Genomic DNA, 20,264 nt, shown 5'->3' on the forward strand with positions numbered 1-20,264 from the left:
GGAGAGAAGCTACCCGGGCCCTAAAGGCGGTCACTTTCACTCCATCTCTGTGCAAAACATGCCTCGAGCTTTAAAAGCGAAAAAAGTCCTAAACCCACAGGAAGCAGATGTTTCCCATGATTGAGGTGTCTGTCAGCAGAGGGCAAGGAGATGCTCAGATAGATTGGCAGATTAGATTCACACCAAATCATTTGATTGGAATAATCTCCATGTACACTGTTGAAGTTCTGTTTATAAACAACATGAATAGTGACAATTCCACTATGTGACGAGATTGAACATTTGAGCTGATAATAAAAGCCTATTGAAAGAAAGCACTCGTTTTGTGCTACAATGAGGTTTTGTGTAGCAGCATTCCTGGTAGCACTGATTATGCAGCACACATTAAAACTGCTTCACATATTTGGTGTATTCTCTTGACATTCTCAGCACATACATTACTTTATTGCCTTTAGCAGCAATACCAACCTTTTAGGAGCTGTAACAGTGCACAAGCGCCCCCTGGTGTCCTGAAAGACATTTACAACCAAGATTGTTTTTTCCCCTCTATCCACATCTGTGCAGAAACTACTGCAATAAACAAACAGGTAGAGCCAGGCTAGTGTGTAATTAACATTGATTACATGCATAGTGAGGGAGATTTACATAGCAAGTAAGAAATTCTGTTTCTTTCTGTTTCTCAATGCACCAGCAATGCCCAAACCAGAACACAAAAACACAGTAGGACACCACGAAGACCAGAGAAGAATTGCTCAGAAGCCGTTATGTAATCAATAGATTTATTGTGGTTTATTCACTCTTAAGCATAACTACTAACATAAACACCTGGTTAAACGTTGAGGTTTTACATGTATCGTATCCATGTATTTATTACATATCATTACCATATTACAGGGTAAGACTGGTTAGCATGTATGTGGACACATTAGCGGCCAGCAATGGATACAAGGTGGACAAATACACCAGACCAATAACTAGGAGTCTTTGGATTCCATTTCACTGGCACATCTGGGTAGACAAGTTTTCTAATAAACTTTCGGTGGTTCTCCCGTGAAAAATTCTATATTTGCCACACCGTATCCACAGCTCTGTTTTACATATTGTTTTCCTTCCAAAGTCCCCACCCTCTGAGGAGGAGCAGTTAAAGCAAAAGAAGAAGAATTAAAAAATAACAATAAAAATAATAAATCAGACACAGCAATATATTATTTTAAAACAGTGAAAATCCTAAAAAGCAGAAAACAAAGTCACCATGATGGATACTAGAGGAGTATGTATTATATATGCCATATATATTTATGTTCATATGTACAGTATTATGTATAAGTAGCAGCAGTAGGTGAATTGTATAAAAAATAATACTAATATTAAAAAAAAAAATTAAAAACAAGAAAAGAGAAGGAGATGATGACACCCCCCAAGCCTCTTCAGAAAATGACGTTCTGCGTAGTGGCGGTCCACTTTGAGCGTTATGAAGGAAGGTTTATCCAGTGATCTCACTTTCTATATATATAGGGGAGAGGGTCAGTAACAGAGAAAATCTCAAAGTGGAATTGACGGTTTTGTAAATGTTTTAAGTGCTAGTCCAGTGTCCCCGACAGCCACCCCAGCTAACCTATATTGTATCGGTACTCATGTGTGCCCCCCCCATCCTATTCCATTCCAGGGGATTTCCTCTTAGCCATGGTTTACCTCTTGTCATTGCAAACTCGTTCAGAGAAAACCAAGCAAGCTGCCCTGCACAGACGTTCAAAGATTTTAAAGACCAGTGTTTGCCAGCATCAATTGGGAGATTAGCCAGATTAGTGACCAGATTCAGACCAACCGCCAACAATTTCAGTGATGCCTAGGGAACTTGTGCGAAGGGTGCGAGCCAAGTTTTCATTGCTTTCATTTCACTCAGCTGTTCTCAGTCAAGCAGCCTGGGAAGGGTAAAAATTGAGGCCAGAGCAGCATACACAGATATCTCCCAGGAGGGAAATTAGGGGAGAGAGAGAGAGAGAGAGAAGAAGAAGAGGAAGTCACTAACTCAGCTATTTGGAAAAGATCCAGTGAAAGAACCACCAGGGAGAACATTCATCCTGGAGCAGAACAGAGCGCTGAAGGACACAAGTGAGTATTGGATCTAGATCTGTTATGTTACATTTCAGATTATAGCATAATACATTCCCCTTACAGCAGCACTGCAGTCTAGCGCTGCTCACCCGACTTCCTGCCCCGACTGCACCTAGCCCCCATTACTGACCATGCCTGTCAGGTGGCTGGCCTCTCCCTTCAGGTCTTGGCTGATCTTCTGCAGGTCCAGGCCTAAGCCTACAAGGAGTTGCAGCAGGCTGATCTTCTGGTTCGTGGCCTTGTCCACCAGAGCTGGGCACGTGGGGTTGCACTGGGGCCACTGGCAGTTGTCGATGAGATGAAAGGGGCAGCCTTTGAGGGGTGTTTTGCTGTTCTTGTTAGCTTCCTGGAGGCTCTTGTCCCAGCACTGCAGGGCCCGGGAGACAGAGGTCCCCTTGATTTGGAAATCCATCCAGTTACTGCAAGGAGATAGAGAATTGAACGTGAATAATGACATCAGAAGGGTCTTGGTGTTCGTCTCCATCAGTACAGACAAAAGGGGCACTATATATAACTGGTTAGTTTGTTTTTGATTCTGAAAAGTGACCAAACCCCCTACCCACTCCGTCCCTCTCCGCCTTGGAGGATGGGACAGCAAAAGTGTGCAGTGACAGGCGCGCCATGACAGACAGAATGCAGGATGATGAACGACTGGACAGAAACAGAAACAGTTACATGAGCTCAGTCTGAAAAGAGAGGGATGGAGAGGAGGCCTCATTAATCTGCATGACAGCGATGATGCAAGCAGTCCTTACCTCTTAGTGATCAACGTGTGGGACAGGCAGGAGGGAGCAAACACCGCCCTGAAAAACATGACCGCCACTCTGTTAAAGTCACCTGACCAGACCCAGCTTCAAGGCTTATGTAAAAAGAGAAAGCATCACATTTAACTGTTGTACAATAATATTTATTGATATCTGTCACCTCATGGCACTCAAAGAGCTTAATTTAATAATGTTACCTCAGACCACCCTTCCAGGTTTGCTACACTCCATGTTTTTAAGACTGCTCACGTTGGATTATCATATCAATTCAAATATGCAATCCCCTATAAATGGAAAATTATAGACATGGGCCCCTAGATTCTACACTTCAGGAAAAAGACCTTTGCTGGCCTGAGTGCAGTCCTTGCCAGGTCGAAGGACACATGATTACTGCTGGATTATGTTCCAAGAGAACCCTAAATCACTCCACATAGCCCTTAAAAGTTTAGTACTTAATCAGTTTAGTTAAACCTGTTAAAATGTTCAGCTCTTAAATAAATGACATGTCTATAAAATATTATGGGGAAGTAGGGAAAAAAAAATTGAATTTATTACAGTAAATGTGAGCCCAGTAAGAACAAGGAACAGCAGATAGTGTGGTCCACTGACTGTCTGGATGAACAGAGTCTGGTGCTGCAAAGCCCAGCCCAGGTGTCAAGGAACCAGACTCACGTCACATCTCGTAGGGAGTTCTTCAGCTCGCGGCCCAGGTTCTGGATGTAGGACCACTGGTATTCGGACAGAGTCTGGCCACCCTGGTAGATGTTCTCCATGCGCAGCTGCTCCTCGTCAAACAGCCACTGCACCACGAACAGAGGGGCTGTGGGGACACCCCCCACCCAGGGAGAGAGGCTCAGTGAAGGGGTCGTGGGAATGATCATGCAGTCCGCACCCACAGAACCTTGCACATGCATTTTGAAGCATGCCCCACACTGGCATCTGTATGACATGGTTAAAGAGCAGGAGGGACTCACAGCTCAAGGAAGGGTAGAGCTTGTGTCCAAAGAAGCACTGCCACTCTTCGCCCTTCTTGAACTGCTGCCGGCACTTATCAGGGATGGCACTGCTCCACAGCCTGAAACCGCAAAGCTCTCGATCAGAACTGGGAGGAAACTGAAGATGCACGTTCATAAATATTGCAACATGGGGAAATAATTTCTAAGGCATGTTAGCTATGGCAGACCGTGGTTCATTTATGATAAAGTGGCGTAAAGCACAGTGGAAATGTGTTAAAGCCATATGACAGTACTGTAAAACTGGTAAAGTGCAAAACTCCTGTAGTAAATTACAAATTTGCATAAGAGGTGAAAACAGAATTTATAAGCAAGCTGCAAAAACATGCTTGATTGCCCCCCTGGCTGCCTTATTTATGCCGCCTAACAAATTCTGGCCAAAATGTCTTAAATGAAAGAGTCTATCTCAGCATCTGCAGCTTTATTCATGGCCTGGCAATTACAATGAAAACATCCCTGCCAAAGACTTCCTGCCAGCACTACTTTTTATAGCGCTATCTGTTCCGGAACATTTACAACCTAATTAATACGTCTCTAGGACAAATGGAGAAGTTAATCCTCAGCAGCTGAGATATACATGGGTCCTCGCCCGCTGTCTCTTAGGAGGTGCATATTTCACGCTGTCACTCCCTAGGGGCGACCTTGGACAGGAAACTCTGCACAGCCCTGGTAGTAATGCACTTCCTGCGGAGGCCTTTGTGTGTCTTTCAGTTATTATGATCAGTAATGTCATTACTAATTATATTTTGGGATTTCCTCAAGGCCTCTCTCCCAAGGCCAGTTCATGAAAATAAACTAGACTTTCCATGGCCTGAACAACAACAATATAGAATAGTGTTTGTTTTCTGAGTCCCAAAGGAAAGCTGATACCATTAATAGCCCCACACTGGAGTGGAATGGCATTTCAGGATACCGGGGAGGTGCAGCTGACATTACCGGAGGCCTTTCTTGATGGCATCGGTGGGCGTGCAGGAGGCGCTGTCAGGGCACTCCGGGGACCTGGGCTGCTTGCTCTCCAGAAACCACCCAGAATCCACCAGTCCCCGCACCTGTGCCTCAGACCCCAGCTGCTCCAGGAGACTGGACACCTTGTCGATGTTCAGCAGCACACCCATCCCCCCAGCACTGCCGGACAAAGGGAGACAAAAAGGCACAACATCAAGACTGTTTTGTTTGTTTCTTTCAGGGTTTTGTGCAGCTTGAATTTGTATATCGTATTGCACACTGCTTAGCATTGTAGGAGGGAGAATTGTGGAAAGTACTTTCCTAATTCTTGTATATTCTGAATTTGCAAAAATCCTGCCCTTGCATTCCTTGCTTTTCATTCATTGGCACAAGCGCTACAGCAGTAGGTCAGCAATGTTCTCAGAATTGTAAAGCCTGCTGTAACCACCTTTCTGGCATGCTAACAGGCGGGACCAAAAATAGATCCAAATAGTGGTCTTGTAGGAGCTATTGGAGGCTCCCGTGCCAAGGCTGACTGTTTACAAAGCATCACGATTGAATCAATTCAATTCAATCCACATCAGAGTAGCAGCTTACCTTGTTCCAGCCAACATGACCACCTTGGCCTGTTTGATCCCCTTCGCAACCAGCTCTTTAATCACCTCCCGGACGATCAGGGAGCCCATGAAGGCAAATTCAGCTGGAAAACACAGGATGGCGTCTTTGTAATAGCAGTACATATAAAAAGAGGAAGGCAATAAAGGAGAAGAAGGACAAGAATAACTCTCATGTCTAGGATTATTCTACCCACAGATGAGGGTCTTACCTGTCTCTTTTCCTTTTGCTGGCTTTGAAGATGTTCCACTCCACACATCACTGGAGCAGTACGGAATCAACCTAACATAACAGACCTGGCATTAATTTATGTACTGATAAATGATACCATTTATCATTTGTATATGTATCAATGATACATATACCATTTTATTTTACCTGCTTTTTTACCATCTGTGTTATTTCTATATATGAGGTATTTCCACATCTACACAAATGCCCTGATGAACGTTTCTCTCGCTGGCTCCCTATAACGGACACAGGTCCTTTCAGATATATAAAGAGCTAATTCATTAGTTGGGAGCTTTGGAAATCAAGCCTCAGACTCAACAAAGCAAGCCCATGCAGTGTAGAAACAAGACAATTGTGCATTCTGTTTCACTTTAAAACTATCATGAAGATGGCCATTTGGACAGGCATCTATCGATTTAGAAATGCTCTTCAATGACAGTGTTAAAAACCTGTGTACGTGTATGTCTGTGATGTTAGATCTGTACAAATAATAATAATAATAATAAATAACACGAAATAGATTCTTACACTGTGTTGGCATTCCACCAGTGGGGGTTTTCCTCAACCTGAGCAGATAAGATTCCACTTTCTGTATAAAAAATCCCCAAAAGCGTGTTAGAGGAAACTCATATAGCTGTGTGAAAAAAAAATACAATACATACAAATAAACTGAAATGGAACGTCTCAAGTCTGTCGTCAGAATGGCTGGGATGCAACGAGTTTGCCACAGTGGGAAAGCATGTGCATAGCTGGGAAACAAAGTTAGGTCACCCCAGCTGGGGCACATGCACACACACACACACACACACACACACACACACACACACACACACACACACACACACACACACACACACACACACACACACACTGCTGTACCTTTGCGTGTCTGGGGCCAATCCAATGAGCTCATGAGACGAGGGATATTTTTATATCTGGAATCGCAGGTCTCTTTGTTGTAACAGCACCAACCACCTAAAAATAAGACCCTAATATTAGCATTTGATGATTTTACAAGAGAGATCCAATTAGCCCTTGACCCAGGACTGAGAAGAATGTGCCAAGGGTATCTAAAGCATGCACCTCCCCCACAGTGTGTAGATTCACCTTACTGCACACTCTAATTATCTTCCTTATAACAACAACTTGCACCGAATTCAGTTTGAACCACAGGGAGGACTGGGCTAAGTGTGCATCTACAGTTAAAAAATAGACGCCTAGGTGCAAGGAAATAAAGGATAAACAATTATAGTCAAAAGAAAGATAAACCACAGCAATATCACTTCATCAAAAACCTCAAGGCTTCTTGCACTGAAAATCACAGCATAATTAAACTACAAACAAGCGCCCACTAACAACATGAGAAATTTGAAAAGGAGAAGTCATACCTTCTAAAAATATCATCCAACGTTTGCTCCCCTTGTTCTCCCTCAGGTAAAACCTGGAAATTAGCATGAAGAAAGAATCAGGACATTAATCAAATCAAACATTAATCAGACAGAATATAATATGTGCTCTACACCCACTCACCAATCTATCTATTTGGAAAGCTAATTTTCTAGCAGTATGGAAGCATTAAAGGTTAATCATGTGACATTTTCTGTTTCTCGTCAAAACTCTTGTTAATATTATAAATGAGGCTAGAAATACAACTAAACGGACTAGAAAAATAAAATAAAGTGACACAAGCCTCCTCTGACACTGGGTAGTAAGACAAGGTACCCCCATCTGGTCCTACCCTCGCCAACCCAATCTGATTCTGCCTGTATTTGAACTCCAGACAAAGATAAACAGCAAAGTGCTGGACTCAGACCAGCAATCTGCAGAACTGATGAGGTAATTAGAAAGGGAGGCTATGAAAAGATGAGATAACAGGGGAGTCTGCCTAAGCACTCTGAATTATGTAAACGGATTGAGAAGCTTTGTGGTGAATGTGGAGAGAAGAAATGGAAAATCACAATCAAATGTTTGATATTAAACCACAGGCAGACAGAGACAGAGTAGGAGACGCTGTTGAGGTTGACTCACCCTGCATTGGTCCCATCGTTGCAGGTGACCTGAGTGTTCTTCAGGAAATGAAGCTTCATGTCATCGCTGGACTTGTGGAGGTGAAGGGCTGGATTCTGGAGAGGCTTGGCATTGGGAAGCCCCTGTTCCTTGCTGTGCTCTTGGAGAGCTGATTCTTCATCATTGGGGGGCTGTTGAGCTGCTTCCCCCGCTGGACTCACTGTTTTCCTGGTAGCCTTGCTGTTGGGTTTGCGGTTGTTCTGGGAAACAACCCCCCCCAGCAGAAGCAGGAAAGCCACATGGCCCAATATATTCATAGCAAAGCTAACAGTATCTGTGAAAGAGAAGAAAACTCTTCAATAGCATTATTAACTGGAATGCTGGGTGGAAGACTCATCCACCAAATCATCCTCCAGTCAACGAAGCAGGATCAATAAAACAGGAGAAGAAATATATTGTTGCATATAAGCATATGGATGATTAATGGAATTTCACAATTTATTTACCCATGTCGACCAATAGATTTGATTTTTAATTCAAATTGTTGTATTTCTTAGAAAGGTGGGTCACCGGTTTCACAAGAGGAAGACTGAGAAGTCAAAGTTAAGAAGACATGAACAGGACAAAGAAGGGGAAAAGACAGAACACAAAAACATTAAAATGCAAGAACCATTTCCCACACATGTTAAAAAGACAATTTCCCAGGAAAATAATTACCAGTGGAAGGTCTATTTAGAATCCAATATGCCATCTCTGAAATCAATGGAACTGCTTTGTCATGTATAGATTCAAATACAGAAAAAGTAACAATGATCACCTCTTAGCAGCTCCAGATAACATGCAAGACAAAGCAGACTCAAGCAGAACCCCTGTACCTCCCTGACCCCCTCCTGATCATTGATTTCCAACAACGGTAACTGTTTCAAGCAGATTGCCTAATAAAGTGAAACGTACCCCTCTCAGCTAGAGCTCCTGAAGGAAGCTGGGTGTTGGAGAAGGCTCACAGTGTCCCTCGCTGGAGGAGAGAGTGTGCAGATAGGGGAAGGCAGGGCAGGTTCTGTGAGGAGCACAGGTTTGGGGTGGACTTTATAGTGCCACCATATGGATTACATTTCCCTACGCTCTCTTTGAGATGCCGCCAAATCTGGGCGTACGACAAAAGGGGTTGGATGGAGAACGGCGAGGAGAAAAGATAACACACGGCCTTCTGAACACGTTTCAAGAACCCCCCACCCCTCCCCTGCCCGGCCTCTGATTGATTTAAACACCTACATGGTTCAAATACCTGCAAAGCCCTTTCAGGTGGTATGGAGCACTAGGTCACTGTGGCTCACACATCTCAGAGCCCCACTGACAGGAGAAATAACTCCTGCTGATAGAAGTGGTCTCTCTGGGGACATCTTCCAGAGGTGCAGGGTTGGTGGTCAGCCAGAGGGGTGACCTTGTTCCTGCTCTTGGAGGAAAGCTATTCACGCAGTGTATGGGGGAATACGACACCTACATCCAGTGCACAGATTCTCAAGGCAACAGGTTTCATAGGAGCTACATTTGAAAAGCAGGTCTCCATGATTAGTCTCTCCTCTTAAGTACAGAACTAGGAGAATGTGAAATCCTTATCTGGGGATCATTCTTCTGGATTAGACTACGGCAGAGTGCTTTGCTAGGCTGTTTCTGAAGCCTTCCATTCGCTTTACTTCTGAAGCCGACCAGTGACAATAGAGCAGTTCTCTTCGCTATAATAAAAAGGATTGAAACTTAATTCAGCAATAAAAACCCTGGTCTTTCTTATATATATATATATATATATATATATGTATATACCAATAGCAAGTTTTAAAAGGAACCATCCTCTTTTAGCCATACATTTCACAAGAGGACTGGATTAAAGAGTTTTTAACAAGAACCTCTGTGAAATATAAGAATTTCTATCATCAGACGGTAGACAGCAGAGGACAAAGTGTGGATGGCGAACACAAATAATTAGGGTCAAACAACAGTCTTATTCTTTTCATGCTATCCATTGTGAATCCTCGCTAGCTTTGACAGAGTATATTTGCATTGATTTACTTACCAAAGCAGGTCAAAACTACTAACCACAGATTGACCTGCTTAGATATGTTCTCCAGGTATAAACAGACCAGTCCTGCTGCAATTAGATTGTCATACAACATTGTCTTATACAATAGACACAGCTGGGATTACTCCTTGAAGCCAAAAGGTCTGGGGTCATATCCACCTGTAGTCAGAGACTTTGGCACAAATGGGCAGTATTTGAGAAGAGAAGTCTGACAGGCAAGACTACTGTGCCATAACAGTTCACGGGCTGTTTCACTTCAGTTACAGTATAGCTTGCTTGAATAAACAAAGTGAATGTCCTTAATATCCATGTATGTATGTACATATGTATGTATGAATGTATGTACATTTGTCTAGATTTTTATCTAGATTTCTGTTGCAAGTTTGCTTATTTTTGAATCTAAATAAAGATACACTAAAACAACTAAGTCGCTTCATACCTTTCATTCTGAATACTTAATAAGTGGATTAAAATATACTCAGTGAATCATCTCAGAATTAAAAACATTGTATAAGGTTATTGAACTCGAACTGAAAGAAGATAGAATCATGTATTATTATTATTATTATTATTATTATTATTATTATTATTATTATTATTATCAGTATATATTTTACCTTTCAACTGAAACAGGTCAAGAGAGTGACTCAAAAGACAAGTAAGAACTTCTTCTCTGATTATGTTAGGACATAACTGTATAATGTCTTCTTTCTCTGCTCCAGTGAAAAACACATTTCTACAAATAAAGCTAAGGTATTTCAAATCGCCTTCAATGTTAAAAATGTAAAAGTTGTGATTCTGAATAAATTCCGCACAAGGGTGAGAGATCTAAGTATTAACCTAGTTAGTTTAAAAACATGAAGTTACAATTAAAGAAAATGTAAAGCATATTGTTGTCGGTTACCTTCAGCCTGGTGCTGATCGTCCAATTCTGATGGAGACAGGACTCAGTGAGGGCTCCAGGGAGTGAGATTGACTCTGGGGAGGAAAAGGCAGGGTATTTGAAACTTGTCTCACATATCTCTGGGATAGCTGTGGGGTGACGTGCTGATCAGTAAAGGAGATCACCAGGCTGGCCTCTAAAATTCTCATCAATGAAATGCACACCATCCAGCCATGTCCATCAACCCCATTAATGACCCCTGGTTTGAGACTGCTTTCAGTTGGTGCTGCCCAGGAGAATGGCACACTAGTGTCCATCAGGGCCAGGGTCTGTGTCCAGCAGTGTCACCCTCTCTCTAATCGACCTCTTACATGTGTCTAAGTTCCAGCACTGAGGACACATCTAAGCAGCAGCAGTAGCTTGATATTGCATAGAACAATACAGACACATACATAATAATTAATAATGGAATGCAATACAATCTTCAGGGTGTCACTGCACAAGGAAATTTTGCTGAATGAACATAAGATCTTATTGCATGGGTCACCAGTCTGTACATTTCGAGTTTTGTGAGTGCAACGGTTATCTGTTAGGAGTTATCAACTTTTTTAGTGCAGGTAGCTTAATTAAAACCCTGTCCATTTTGCCTACCAAAAAAATACCATCAAGCACAAAGTGGAGCACACATAAACACATCCATATCTTGTAGTTTAGCCATGTGAAGCAAGCAAAACCTGACTCACAAAGCAATGCAGAGGGAGGATTTGTATACCAGAGGAAGGATAGCCTTTAACAGGCCACTAAATATTACATAACCTAGAAAACAAACAATCACAAAAAGCACAAACAAATCATTCAAAAACCAAAACAACAGCTTTGTTCTGCAAACTATTAATGATGCAAAGCAGAAACAACATAATGAGCAAATGAACAAATACTTTTAGACTGACAGCCTAATTTAATCTCAGTGTAAACAGCTGAATGATTTTGGCCATAGCTTTTTAATTTGTCTTGTTTCATTGACAGGTCCTTCAGAAAGATTTGTTTTTCATTCTCGCGTTTTCCTGCATCTTTTAAGTGATGCCAGAAAGTAGACTCAGATATTTGAAAGCATCTGAATGATAATTTATTCTGCTGAAGAAAAGAAAAAAAAGAAATTCAATGACATTACTTTATTGTATTTGATCTACCGAGCTTAAAGAGGCATAACCCCACCACTATTGGGATAAATCAGAGATTTCTTCATTCCTTCTCTATTTAGTTGCATGCAAAATCCCCATCTGTCTTCCCAGAAGCCCACTCAACAATCTGTTAAACAGATACTTGAAATAGCTGAGAAATGAAAAAATTGCTGTAAATCTATCACCTTTTTTTCAAAACTAGCCAGAATGTTTTGAGCAAAGATCTTAGATGGCATTGCTAGAATTTTGTTTCTTTGATATCAGCTTCGACAGAGTGTTGGGATAATTCGAAGTGGATCAATAGAGAAAGCATGGTAATGTTCTAGACTCCCTGCAGCTTTGCACTCTCTGCTCTGAACTTATCTGAGTTCAGCTTAGACCCTGCCGAAGCCTCTATATGGACGTGGATAATTAAATGGGCTGGGACACCTGAGAGACAAATGACAACTGCCCTGGTTTGTGCGTTTTTAAGCACTGCATTAACAAGAGACACTGTACAAGTTTGCAGTCAGTTCCTCGGTCAATCTGTATATTGCTCTGGTACACCTGCAAACTGAAGTATAGACAGACTTGCTACGATGTTCCAGTGGTTTGGAAATCTCATTCAGTAGGGTCAAGGCTCTGAGGGCTGCGTAGACCACGGTGGTCCAGCCATCCTGTCTGCTAGCATGGTCGGGGGGCAAGAAAAGGCATTCCTCAGCACAGCTAACACCCTCAATGCACACCAGGCAATGGTGAATCTTACAGGTTTGATGATAAAAATGCAAAGACACTTTTCATATAATCCATTGTTAAAAAGTTCGGAAATAAGCATGTTCAGCACATGCCCGACAATGTGGGTGTTCAAGCATTGTCTTCTGAACAGAATTACTGTGGCATGCTTTATTCAGAGCCCTCACCTCTCTATTAAGCACTAACCACACACAAACCTGCTGCTGCCACTGTCCAGCTCCCAGCTGAAGTATCTTTATTTCCCTTGGTGGGCAAACTGCCTCCACCATAGGAAATGACACAGACGCAATTGGACATTATAGCAAATGTGGCGAGCAAAACGAAGCCAGTGGTTCTATTAAATGCATTGGGGATGTGCTGCCATGCGGTACAGTGTTAAATAACCATGAATGAATCCATTTGTTTGATGACCTCTGCGCCTGATGGATGTATTTACTTTTAAGGTTATACTTACTGTATTGAAATTCTTTATTCATCTTAAATCTGTAAGACACTATGTGACAACTTGATGAGCAGGGTGGTATAGCAAATAAGAAAATATTTACTGGTCGATTGATTAATTGATTCAACTGGAAGGTCGGCATGGCTTGAAAAAGTGATTACTCTACAGGATTTGTGAACCCAGATTTTCTCCTTTGGTGTGTGTGTGCATAATGCATAATTTGCTCCATGTAGAAGGCAGGCTTAGTTCATACATGTAAATACTGGTATATTTTCCAAAACAAATCCAAAACAACGTCTTAGCCACCTGCCACCAGTGCGCTGGAGGAATGGTCCGGAGAGAAAGAGCATGACTAATGAAATGGAAAGAATGGCATGTTTGTTGACCTGGACACATGGAAAAGGGCTGAAGTGTTTGAGCCAGGTATTGTTTTATGGTGCACTTCAATCAGACCAGCTGACAGTAAGGCTATGGGACAGGGGTGCAGAGCAGCATCTTAAAAGTGGAAGATCTCCATTAGACAGGTCTGCCGGGGAAGGCAGGCGTGCCTGGCGAAAGCCCGCAAGCCAGGTGTTGGGGAGAGTAACCTTATGCAAGCCACCCCCCACATTACAGTGCTGCCAAGGCATCTGTAAACAGCGGGGTGATGAATGGGCCTGACACCTGGGGCAGGAGAGGGGATTTGTAAGTGATGTAACACAAGCAGAAAAAGAGTGCCGTGACTTCAGCCCGCAGGCATCGCCATGAGGAGAGCGCGGTGTGCATTTCCAGTATTCCTAGCACTCCTTTCCACTGACAACGCTCCATCTGCACCAGTATGTCCTCCTCTTTCCCCCCCCATGCCCCAGTCAGAATGCCAGTAATGCCATTAGAGGCAATAGCCACGCTGAGGAGCAGCCGCCGATTGATCAGTCACACAACCATGTGTGTTTCATAGCTTGCTCGGGGGAATGTGGGAAACTGTAGGACGGCCATTCTGATGCATTATTGCATTGCATTGTTTGCACGGAAGCCTTTTGATACAAGGCGCAATGTGGCCATCAACGAAGGGGAGATTATGTGTCTAGTATTTCTGAGATGTGACTTAATACAGCAGCCTCTCAATCGAGGGAATTGTATCTAACAGTTAATGAAGCAACAAAAACAGAAAAGGTCAGTGTCAGTGGTCAGTGTATTTTTTTATTCAACTATAAATAACTATAACTATGAATAAGTTAATAAATGGATGGCAAACTTGGATGTATCAATAACACACAGACAGGTGACAAATTAAAGAAAAACCTGAACAAATGAGTGGAGTACATAACGAATACAGATGCCTCCAAACAGGTGTAGTCCATGATACAATTATGTGGTTGATGCCAAGAGAACGGTACAGGCCTGGCTGCTTGACCCCTACAGTGAGGGGGTCCGGAGGCTCTGTTATGCTGTGGGGGGCATTTTCCTGGCATGGCTTGGGTCCACTTGTCCCCTTAGAGAGAAGGGTCACTACAAATAATTACAAAGTTATTCTGAGTGATCACCTTTATCCTATGGAGAAACATTTCTATTCTGATGGGAGTGGTCTCTTCCAGGATGACAATGCCCCCATCCACAGGGCACGAGGGTCACTGAATGCTTTGATGAGCATGAAAATTATGTGAATCATATGCTATGGCCTTCGCAGTCACCAGATCTCAACCCAATTGAACACCTACGGGAGATTCTGGACCGACGTGTTAGACAGCGCTCTCCACCACCATCATCAAAACCCCAAATAAGGGAATATATTTTGGAAGAATGGTGTTCCATCCCTACAGTAGAGTCCAGAGACTCGTACAATCTGTGCCAAGAGCATTGAAGCTGTTCTGTCCCAATACCTTACTGAGACACTTTATGTTGTTTTTTCCTTTAATTTATCACCCGTCTGTATCTGTTAGATTGGAGAAGTGGTAGAATAACCCTCCTATAGGAGGGTTATATAGAACATATATATATATATATATATATATATACACCGATCAGCCATAATATTATGACCACTGACAGGTGAAGTGAATAACACTGATAATCTCGTTATCATGGCACCTGTCAGTGGGTGGGATATATTAGGCAGCAAGTGAACCGGGGACAGGGTCATGAGCGGCCAAGGCACATTGATGCACATGGGGAGCGAAGGCTGGCCCGTGTGGTCCGATCCAACAGACGAGCTACTGTAGCTCAAATTGCTGAAAAAGTGAATGCTGGTTCTGATAGAAAGGTGTCAGAGCACACAGTGCATCGCAGTTTCTTGCGTATGGGGCTATACCTATTCCTATTCTATATATAGAAAAGGCCACATGAAGTGCCTATTCCATGATATCAAGATTAGTGGATTCACAAAATATTGATATAAATAGACAATATATAGATATTCATATTCATATATGTATATGAATATGAATATGTATATATTGTCTATTTATATCAATAAATAAATATATATATATATATATATATATATATATACACATGTAGGTCTGTGCTATTGATGCATACAGTATTGATAATCACACCATTCTTTATGGTTTGATTTGTATGGTACAACACCATGATTCAGCAGCAAGGCTTTTTGATTAATCAACTTTTCATGACTTCATCACGCATGTCGATATGCTCTGACAATGCTGTAGATGCATGTGTGAGCTTTCCCACGCTTGATTTCACACCGGTTTATAAAACTAACTTGGGCAAGGACTGGGAAAGTGCATATCACTGCAGTTCATTAATTGAACAACCAAGGGTGTCAATGAGTTTGATTATGCCTGCTGCTGCTCTGCATTTCAATTATGCTATTTTGCAGTCATTATATATCTTGGGCAAATGCCACAAGGACTGCGTGAAAGCTTAGCTATCCATATTTGGGGCGCCTTACAGAGCTCTAAGGCACTGTGGCCTTGGAATCATTGTACTGATCGACACCACTGTGATTTATGCGTCCAGGGGGCAGGAGGGGTCACACCATAGTGAGCTCCGCAGTAGCTAGTAGTAGGCTAATCAGCTGCTACAGCTTATGGCAAAACAAGCTGTCACAAATCACTGAGCAACTAGAGAGGATTCTGAAAAATCTGGTACACAGTATTGCATGAGCAGCTCTTCTCAGTTACTTTGTGCTAACACAACCTAGCCATAATAATAGCATTGGATTATGCAAAAGCATGAAAGACAAGAGGAAAAGACCCCTTTAATTGGAGTTTTTAGGGTCTCTTTGGATGAAAAAGAAAACTGGTGGAGTATCTTTTAGACAGCTGGTGTGCCCTTGCAATGACTGATGGCCATTTTAACAGTTTCATGTCTCCTTCAATTAGGAAGAGAGAGATATGACATAGGTGTTTTGATATTAATGCTTCACTAAAGCTTCCTTTCACTGTTGTTGTATGTGTGAGTCTGATTTAGTCAGCAACCAACTGGTCAGATCAAAAGTAACATAAGATTCTTACATAGATTTCCTAGATATAAAACCTTTGAGAACCATAATAATAATATAACAGGGAGATACAAAACCAGAGGAACAATCATGTGTTCTAGCTCAGTGGTCCCCAAGCTGGTCCTGGAGGACCCCCTGCCCTGCTGGTTTTTGTTCCAACTGAGCTCTTAATTATATAATTGAGTTTTATATTGCATTGTTAGTTCAATTAAGAAATCAATTAAGCAATTAATATCTCGGTTTGAACAAAAATCAGCAGGACAAGGGGTCCTCCAGGACCGGGTTAGCTCACAGGTAAATGTATCTGGTCCTGTGTGCCTGCAAAGAAGACATTTTGCAGAAAATGCAGAATGCATGCTTTTATGTGCTGGTGAAAAACTGCCAATATCGGACTTTTTATTTTTCTAATAGTCCCTGTTCCAGGTTACTACTCCGACAATCTAAAATGACCTTGACTAGATTCTTCATAGGCACAAACAGAAGCTGTCCTGGTTTAAAATCAGTTAGGTGACAGTCTTTTCCATGTTAGGAAAGCTGTAAATAAGGAATGTATGCTGCAGTGATGTCAGTCTCTTAGCATCATGTGTTCTGCTACTGACCGAGGGAACATATGTGGATGCTGGTCATATTTTTTCTGGGCTATACAATTCCCACTTTGCAGGGCAACTGCAATACAGTATGCTTCAAAATAAAGGTACATACATAGTATAGTAATGTACAATCCAACAAATATCAAATGCTTAATTCTCAGAATTTTAGACTACTACACTGCAAAATGTGTACCTTATCAAATTATTAAATTGCAAACTTGCAAAGCTGTATGTGAGGAAATTTAAACACTTTTCACTCCGAGCAAGGTAACCTGATTCTACACAACAGCCTGTTTTGTATCGAAGAGTAACACTGCAGGAGGAGAGCTGTAGGTTTTTAGGCAAGAACAGCAAATAACCCTGGGATCAGTTTCCCCAACTCAAACCTCTGCGAGCTAGAACCACTGTCCGATAAATCACCGTTTCACAACACAAACATACCTAAATAAGGAAATGTATAAGTTGCCTTGCTTGCATCCTATTACCCTGATGTAATATGTTTCCACCTTCCCCTCCCGTGACCTGAATATCAAAAGTGACAGAAACCTTTTATGAAGAACCATTCTGGCTCAATGCATCAAATTCCTACAGTCCTTCTTAGAAATTGCTGTCAGGCACAAGGCTGTGATGCACTGACAAAAGCGTCTCATTCATTCGTCGCAAATTTACGATAATGTGACAGTTTGAAGGTGGTGGCCTTTGTGCAAGCACACACAACTAATAAATTAATGCTTACTAGATGCTCACACTTTAACCTCCCTGTGCATGGGAAGGTAGAGGGAGCCATAAAGAGACTATGCAGGACAATATGAGAAAAGATGTGCTTCTAGATTGAAAGCATTTTGATACACTATACATCTGAAATGTTAAATTGGAATAAAAATGTAAAAATTAGTAAAACAAAAAAAGTTACTTCTTTTAAGCTTTAAAATGCCATTGTTTTGAAATATTAGCTGACAGGGATACAGACCAAATAAATATATACTAACAATATTGCATACATGACCATTACGAAACTAAATTCTACACAAAAACTTTTTCACTAATTAAACCAACAAGAGCAGTGTTCTGCTTATACCACTTTATGTCCAGGTAATAAGCTTTGCACTACTGCAAAACTGACCATTAGCATTTCATATAGAGCTAAAGGAATGAGGATCTTTGACCTTGATGCATGTTGTGTAACTCCATTGAAGCTCACAAAAGATTCAGCACCAACTCTGAAGTATTGAGAGGAGAGGGAAGGGACGGAGCACAACCCTGAGTGCCAACCAACAGCACGATCTGGGTCCGAAAGATTTTGCAACTTCAAATAACTTTATATGACTTGTGATCGTCAAAATTTACAGCCACAATGATTCATGCTTGAAGAACCATCCTGTCTCTCTGTTTTACTGCTGTTTTTAAAGTCATGTTGCTGATTTTTTGGTCAGTATATCATCAGATTCCTTTGAGAGGGTGATTCCAGGCAAAGCAGCCTACAGATATTGCAAAACAGTTTTACACCTTTGACGGGAAAAAGGTCCAAATGCACAGCACAGTAAAATAAGAGAGGTCAGTGCTTGAAAACTTGGGACAGAACAGCATTAGAAATTGATACATTTGCTTGGGTAGGGTTTAGGGGCATTGGGTCGGCAAAAGAGTCCTCTAAAAGTACTTAATTAAAAGATTTTTAGTTTATTGTAATTAACAACTGCATAACAATCACATTTTAATGGTAATTTTATTCGGCCAAACATCAAGCCAAAAAGGCTGGTGCCCCAGAAGGTTTTTTTAAAGACTTACCTCGTGCTGTAAAACTGTCAGCACACTGTTAATCTGAAATAAAAATAATCCCTTCAGGTCAACGTTTGGTTGCAAAGCCTTTTGCTGTCTCATGCAGCAAACGCTTACATGAAGCTGTTGCCAATCAATTGAACTGCCTGGGACAACAGGAATGACAAGGAATGGTGATGGGGTTTCTAATGAGGGCAAGAAGACAATTGCTTAGGCTGTCATTCTTTCATAATATCCAAAATGAAGGTTCAGAAACCTAAAAGGAAGTAATTTGGCAGCAGACAATGACTCCTGTCCTCTTTGTAAGACAGAAGAGATGCTTCACTAAAAAGTTATACTTTTTGTTGTAGTCTTCTTCCTACAGGGTTCATAGGTCATCATCTGAACTATAAAGTTTAGGATGGAAATCTGTTGTTGCATGTTTTTTAAATATTCTGCTGTTCTGTTAGTATAACCTGTTGTCCAACACGAGCTGTGATGGTCAAAGAAATCCAGGACATCATAGATTTACGACCATAGATTTCTTCTGTGCGTCATTGTTTATTAATAACACCATACGGAGCTCATCAGCAGCCCAACCAGGTTCTCTGGAAGAACCACAGAGTCAGATGTTTAAAATGAAATAAACAAGAAAAATAAACAAACATGCAATGAGACACAGGACATCTGGCACTTCCTCTGTGTAATATTAATGCAAGGTGATGTCTTTGTTCGGGTGCAGAACTGGGTCTTGCTGGTCCGTTATGAAAATGGGATCAAGACACTTTCTTCAATGTACACAGCCATTTATGTATATTTCACAGTTCTGGCGAGACCCAGTTCATAGTGCTGTCTCCAGGTGTTAATTTTAAGTGTCCGCAAAAGCCAGTCTGACGTATAGAATAAGTACCTTATTGTAGTACTGAGATTGTAAAGCCACAAGCTCAAATGCACTCACATTTGAGTTGGGCTGTAAATGATGCATAAAACGCTATAAAAGCATCAGAGGGTCTGCACCTCTCCATGTTTATACATAGCCCCCCACCACCGCACGCCATCCATGACTCTGTGCCCCTTTGTCACTCTTACCTGCAGTCCTGGAGGGGAAATCAGTCCCTTTCCACAATAAACCAAGGGCATCTGTCCCCGCTCTCGACTTTGATCAGTTGTGAGTGACCAGAAGTGCATTATGCAGGGACATCAGTGTGCCCTATGGCGCAGACTCATTCATTTTAGGACTAGTTTTCTTGGGGCTCTCTGTGAGGAGGCCATTTAAAAGTAATGAATACTCAAAGCTGTGCGCATTAAACTGGAGGGTCAGCTCTGATACCTGAACCACCTCTAAAAGTTCCTGCATGACATGATCTCAAGGAAAACAGCCCATTTGCATGCAAGCTTGTGTCCGTAACATGTCTGCAGGGTTGGGTCAATTCCTGTTTTATCCACTACAGGAGGCAGGGAGGATTTAA

The 20,264-nt window shown here is 41.8% G+C and overlaps 1 protein-coding gene across 1 annotated transcript; it reads right to left on the reverse strand.

Annotated features, from left to right (window-relative positions):
• Positions 1 to 789: 789 nt before the first annotated feature.
• Positions 790 to 10,727, reverse strand: notum2 (notum pectinacetylesterase 2). The gene is made up of 12 exons (XM_066689720.1): positions 10,672 to 10,727; positions 7,712 to 8,024; positions 7,072 to 7,124; positions 6,563 to 6,658; positions 6,212 to 6,272; positions 5,664 to 5,734; positions 5,435 to 5,537; positions 4,829 to 5,017; positions 3,854 to 3,954; positions 3,552 to 3,699; positions 2,871 to 2,918; positions 790 to 2,534 (listed from the first exon to the last, which is right to left on the reverse strand). Exons 2-12 carry the CDS (start codon positions 8,005 to 8,007, stop codon positions 2,228 to 2,230), a joined length of 1,473 nt encoding a protein of 490 aa, XP_066545817.1. The 5' UTR covers positions 8,008 to 8,024; positions 10,672 to 10,727; the 3' UTR covers positions 790 to 2,227.
• Between the last annotated feature and the right edge of the window lie 9,537 nt (positions 10,728 to 20,264).

Source organism: Amia ocellicauda, chromosome 17 (genome assembly GCF_036373705.1).
Source record: "Amia ocellicauda isolate fAmiCal2 chromosome 17, fAmiCal2.hap1, whole genome shotgun sequence".
Taxonomy (NCBI): domain Eukaryota; kingdom Metazoa; phylum Chordata; class Actinopteri; order Amiiformes; family Amiidae; genus Amia; species Amia ocellicauda.